This window comes from Ixodes scapularis, unplaced genomic scaffold (genome assembly GCF_016920785.2).
Source record: "Ixodes scapularis isolate PalLabHiFi unplaced genomic scaffold, ASM1692078v2 PGA_scaffold7__128_contigs__length_106722199, whole genome shotgun sequence".
NCBI classification, from domain to species: Eukaryota; Metazoa; Arthropoda; class Arachnida; order Ixodida; family Ixodidae; genus Ixodes; species Ixodes scapularis.
In genome coordinates, this window is record NW_024609882.1 from 13409264 (window position 1) to 13415569 (window position 6306).

The 6306-nt window shown below is 55.1% G+C and overlaps 2 protein-coding genes across 2 annotated transcripts; both read left to right on the forward strand.

Annotated features, from left to right (window-relative positions):
• The first annotated feature begins 772 nt into the window (after window positions 1-772).
• On the forward strand, window positions 773-2716 carry LOC115332896 (serine/arginine repetitive matrix protein 1-like). Its single transcript, XM_029995390.4, has one exon. It carries the CDS (start codon window positions 773-775, stop codon window positions 2450-2452), a length of 1680 nt encoding a protein of 559 aa, XP_029851250.2. The 3' UTR covers window positions 2453-2716.
• Window positions 2717-2776: 60 nt separating this feature from the next.
• Window positions 2777-6036, forward strand: LOC120848732. The gene is made up of 2 exons (XM_040220742.3): window positions 2777-3790; window positions 4175-6036. The coding sequence occupies exons 1-2, from the start codon at window positions 3459-3461 to the stop codon at window positions 5982-5984; spliced, it is 2142 nt and encodes a 713-aa protein (XP_040076676.1). The 5' UTR covers window positions 2777-3458; the 3' UTR covers window positions 5985-6036.
• Window positions 6037-6306: the final 270 nt, after the last annotated feature.

Consider the following 6306-nt stretch of genomic DNA (forward strand, 5'->3'; position numbering starts at 1 on the left):
CGTTTGCTGAAGGTAAAGCGTCAGCCGGATCCTCACCCTATCAAAGACTATACCTTTCTACTAGCTGCCTCCAACCGGAGTTCCTGTATAGGCTCCCTACGGGAGCCAGAGTTGCACGTCTGTTTTCCACGTGCCGCCGCGCCGCTATTTGCCGAGATCCGATCACGTGAGGAGCCGAATCAAGTGCCGTGCAGGAAAGTAGACGTTGCACGCGCCCCGACGTACGTTCCCCTGCTTCTGAGCGCGCCGCGCGCCTCGAACGCGCGGCGCCGCTATTCGCCGAATTCAGTCACGTGACGAGCGGGATAAACCTGCCGTGCAGGAAAGACGGCGCTGCGGAGATGAACGCGCAACTCTATCTCTAACCAGGCGATTTACAGCGCGCATTTCCGGTTTTCTATGTGTCCGTCAGTGTTGTCGGGAATTTCGTCGTCAGTGGGTTGTGGCAGCCTGCGTAGGCTCGATTCCGCACACTGCTGGCGCCTAAATTACTGTTTTTTTTTTTTTTTTTTTAAATATGCAAATATATTTTTTTATTATCTTTAGAAAGCATTCTACTATCTTTGGAAGCAGAAATATACAAATTAAAGCTACTTTCGGTGAGTCCTTGATGACAGAACGAATGCAACTGAAGTGTTTGTGCCATTTTACGCAGATTTTTCACGCCGCGAAAAAACACCGCCCCGATCCGTCGGCCCGCCGCCGCCCGTCCGCGGAGAGATCGGCGTCTCGTTCAACGAGCGGCGAATATCTGCCAGCCCTTTGCCCCAACATGGAGGTCGTCGTCGAGGGAGAAGTCATCGCCCCGGAGGACCTCAATGCGGACTGGATCCCAGTCCATACGGCCAGAAAGAAGGCTCGACAGCCGAAAGCACCCTCACCGAAGCCATCGAACCCAGCCGAGCGTCTGGCTTCCCGCAGCTCGCCAAGGCCTGGCTCCAAGCCGCGCCCGCCGCAGCTCCCAAGACTACCTGACGACGACTACAAGATCGTCATTCGTCCACGTGGTGGCCTCAACCTAAGCTCCATGAGCACAGGCAAGCTGCAAGACCTTATCTTCAACGCTGCCCAGACCAACTACGACGCCGCACGCGCCGACCAAATCCGAATCAACGCTACTCAAAACTCTATACTAATCAGCACCCCCTCCGAAGAGCGGGCGCGCACGTACTTCAACCTTCACACCTTACGCATCGGAGAGGAGAACTATCCCCTGGCCACATACGTAGCAGATCCTGCCAACACCTCACGCGGAATCATCTTTGATGTTCCAGAATACGATACACCGGACAACATCAGCCGATACCTAATCGACTACAATCACGACCCGGCTATTCTCCTTGCCCGCCGGATGGGAAAAACTAACTCCGTGCTAATAGTCTTCGACAGCCCGGAGGTGCCCCACTGGGTCAGCTACCACGGGGCCCCCTACCGCTGCGTACTATTCAAACACAAGACGGAGGCCTGCAATATCTGCTGGAAGATCGGGCATAGGGCAGATGTGTGCCCCTCACCGAGAGCCAATAAGTGCCCACGCTGCGGAATCGACAATCCGCCCACTGACCACGACTGTGAAGTGAAATGCGCCGTATGCCGAGGACCCCACCCCACGGGTTCCCCGAGGTGCAAGAAACGCTTTCAAGAACACCCTGCCATTCGCCGCCGTCAGGCACAACGCCCGGTCGGCGATTTCGGCAAAAGTTCAACCCCACCGCCCCCCCGTGGCAGGTCCAGGGAACGCAAATCAGTACCCTCCGAGCCCGGATTTCGATCCCGGTCCCGTACTCACTCCAGACCCCGACCACGATCCAGATCCAGGTCCAAACCGCGCCAGGTCCCGCAAGACGAGCCGCCCCGACAACCAGCGGCCACCAAACAGGTGAGCTGGGCTAATGTGGCCTCCGGTTCCACGGGTGGTGATGCCAGAGACAACGAGCTCGCGGCTCTACGGCGAGAGGTCCAAACCCTCACGAAATTAATCACTGCCGTTCAGAAGGAAAATACTGAATTACGAACCCTAATTAAACAGAAAGAGGTTACCCCTCCAGCACCCACTCCTGTCCCTCTCCCACAACCCGTTGCAGTCGCCATACCCTCGCCTGATAGCGCCGCCCAGCCTACCAAGCGTAGAGCAATCGATACTAATGACGTCCAAATCGTAGACGAATTACGCCGACTCTCAGAGTCAATGACCGAAATGTCTCGCACTTTCAGTGCCAGACTGCAAACCTTAGAGCAAAACGTTCACAGCCGTTTTACGGCAATCGAAGGCATTGTTTCAAAGCGCTCCTCCGAATTGGCCCAACTCACCGGTCAAATGGACCAACTCACCAACCTCTCATCCCAGGCAGGGTCCTCCAATCCTCTACCACCCCCACTATCCACACCCTACCTCCAACAGTGCATCCCTGAGTATGGCTTTACCTCTCCCCCACCCGCCACGCCTCAGTAGACACCAAACCACTATCTGGCAATGGAACTGCCGCAGCTTCCGACGGAAACGTGGCAATCTCCAACATTACATACAATCCCTCGAAACACCCCCCGATATCATAGCGATTCAGGAAACCCGCGGCCTGGTCAAACTTGCCGGCTATAGAACTTTCCAAAATCCTGATAATAAGGAACCCAATACCGCCATCCTCACACGTAGACACCTAACCGCTTCATACAAAAGCCTTGGCGGAGTTGACGTCGAGCACGACTTCCTGGAGATCCTTCCGCAGCGGAAAGGCGATCCCCGTCTCTATATACTAAACGTATACAGCCCCCCGTCGGCTCGCAAACACAGATTTGGCGTTCTCTTTTCGCGTGCCCTAAGGGAGGCGGGTCCTCACGGCCTGGTCATAGTGGGAGACTTCAATGCCTCCCACACGGCATGGGGTTACAGGACATGCACTCCCAAGGGTCGGGATATATGGACCCAAGCGCAACAACACCGTATCACCCTGGTAACGGACCCCCTCCAGCAAACACGAATAGGTACCAGCGTAACGGTTGACACGACACCGGACCTAACGTTCACACACAACACAGCCCTCTTAAACTGGCGAAATCTCGGAGAACCGCTAGGTAGTGACCACTACATACTTGAAACCACGGTAGGGGGGTGCCTTGGAAAATCCCGTCGCAACCGCCTCCGCATTACTAAATGGGACGACTTTAGGGCCAGTAGAGAGGCATCTGCAACCGAAACCATTACCAACCTAGAAGAGTGGGCCTCCACTCTCCTAACAGACATTCAACTGAACACCACGGACATCCCAGACGAAGCCCACTTAGAGGCAATAGACGCCCGCCTCCTTCGTCTCTGGGAGGCGAGGTCCAGCCTACATAAGCGATGGAAAACTCAGCGGCACAACCGCAAGTTACGCCGCAAAATAGCCTACTTAGATAGAGAAATTGAAGAATATTCTCTGAAGTTACTAACCCAACAATGGGGCCAGATATGCGACAAGATGCAAGGGCAATTGGGGCTTAAGCGCACATGGCTTCTGCTTCGTCACCTCCTTGATCCAACCTCAAGCAAGCACGAGCAGCAACATCGACTTAATACTTTCCTGCACCAATGGCCGGGGACTGAGGACGAACTCCTCCAGGAACTCCAATCGCGATACGTAGGCGTCCCCCGGACTACTTCCTTGCCCCCGTATGCAGGGTCCAGTAACCCCCTCCTGGATTCGGACATTACGGTCCCCGAGGTTCGTGCGGCTCTGCTTCAGCTTCATACCAACTCGACGCCCGGCCCCGACCAAATCACTAACAAGGCCCTTCGCAACCTGGATGACCCATCCATAGAAGCCCTCACAAGATACATGAATGAATGCTGGAAAACAGGCAATCTTCCCCCCGCCTGGAAAACCGCAAAAATTATCTTTATCCCAAAGCCGGGTAAGACCCTCGTCTTAGAAAACCTCCGGCCGATCTCGCTCACGTCTTGCGCCGGGAAGGTGATGGAGCACGTCACCCTGAATCGCCTCGTGGCGTTCGTGGAGGACAAGCATCTCCTCCCTCCGCAGATGGTGGGCTTTCGAGCCGGCCTCTCAGTCCGGGATGTGATGCTACAGCTTAAGCATCAAATCCTACAACCCACTAGCTCTCGCGACACCCGAGCCATCCTAGGCCTCGACCTCACCAAGGCTTTTGACAATGTCTCGCACGAGGCAATCCTTACTAACCTAGCCGCCATTAACCCAGGCCCCCGCATGTACGGGTACATCAAGGCTTTCTTAACTGACAGGCAGGCAACCATTACACTAGGGTCCCTCACCTCCGATCCCATACAACTGGGAAGCTACGGTACCCCCCAAGGCTCCGTACTTTCCCCCTTCCTTTTCAACTTAGCCCTTTTACCCCTTCCGGCTAAACTTAACACCCTTCCGGGACTTCATTATAGTCTCTACGCAGACGACATTACGCTGTGGATGGGAGGTGGCAGCGATGGACACATTGAGGCCACGCTACAATCCGCCGTGGACATCATAGCAGTACACGTGGGAGCGGCCAACTTATCTTGCTCTCCACAAAAGTCCGAACTCCTCCTACTGCGCCCCAGCAGAGTGGCCACGACCCCTCCCGAAATCAGGTTGCAAGTAAACAACCATCTCATCCCTGAAGTTCCTACCATACGAGTTCTGGGCCTCTTAATCCAAAACAACGGCAAGAATACACAAGCATTACAAAAACTACAAATAAGCGTAGATCAAACGCTCCGACTCATTCATCGAATCTCCTCACGACATCATGGCCTCAAGGAGCAGGAGATGCTTCGGCTGGTCCAAGCCTTTGTGATTAGCCGACTTGTCTTCTCCACTCCCTACCTTCCCCTACAGCGAGCAGAGCTCGACAAAGTTAACGCCCTTATTAGAAAAACCTACAAGGCGGCCCTCAGCCTCTCGCCCTCTACCTCCACCGATAGACTCCTTAAATTAGGAGTCCATAACACGGCCGAGGAATTAGCCGAGGCCCATCTCACCGCACAATACGAACGGCTATCCACTACTCAGGCAGGCCGACACATCCTCACGTCGCTGCAGATTAACTTCCCATCCAACCCATCTCACAAATGCTCCCTACCCCTCGATATCCGCCAATCACTCCAGGTTTCTCCTATCCCACGAAACATGCACCCTCAATATCACGAACAGAGGCGCCTTAAGCGCGCCGAGGCCCTCCATAAGCGACTCGGCGGCCGAGAGGACGTGGCCTACGTCGACGCCGCTGAATACACCCGCCGAGAGGCGTTTGCCCTCTCGGCGGTTAACGATGCAGGCTCCCTTCTGACCTCCGCAACTCTTTACACTACACTTTCAGAAGAGGCAGAAGAGTTCGCCATTGCTCTGGCGATGACCAACACCTCCGCCACCACAATCGTTAGCGATTCCAAAACAGCTATCCGTAATTTCATGAAGGGGCGAGTTTCCCCCTACACCCTACGCCTTCTCACCACACACCCTCCTCACCATTCTGTCCACCTAATCTGGACCCCTGCGCACTCCTCCCTTCCTGGCAACGAGGCCGCCCACACTTCCGCCCGAGGACTCACCGACCGGGCTGGGGACCCCGCACCTCCTGGGATGGAGTTTCGCACGGCCCGGGACCGATTGGTCACCTTCCACGAGATCACAAACCATTATCGACTAAGGCGGCGCATCTACCCTCCCCCACACCCTTCCCTGCCTCGAGCTCAAGCCACTACGTGGCGACAGCTCCAGACCAACTCATATCCCAATCCGGTCCTCTACTCCCATATACACCCAGGCCTCTTCACCCCCTCTTGTGCGCTATGCCATGGGAGGGCAGACCTAACCCATATCATTTGGAATTGCCCGAAGGACCCTTGGCCCGACGGGCCTGGCATTGCTACCCTGGGGCAGTGGGAGGCCACGCTGCTCAGCTCGGACCCGGTCCTTCAGGACAGGGTCACCCAACGGGCTGAGTGGGTCGCTGGGGTCCATGGACTCCTAGCCACCAGGCGGGGATAAGCTCCCTATCCTGCCCGCTCAACAATCACCCTAAGACAAATAAAGTTTTTCCTCCTCCTCCTCCTCACGCCGCCATACACTCAGCCGTGTCAGCCTACCGAGGTCTTAACTGCGGAAATATTTAACCACACAAGATGGCCAAAAGGTATGAGTATTCCCACCTCACAACGTGAAAATCAACGAGTGTTGTCAATCGAACAACATATCGTATGTGGCCCACGGTAGCGCATTGTCCGAACCAGGTTTATTTGAGCAAATAACGCAAAATATCAAATCTACAGTGTCTACAAAAGTCACTTCAAAATGATCGCACGGATTTCAA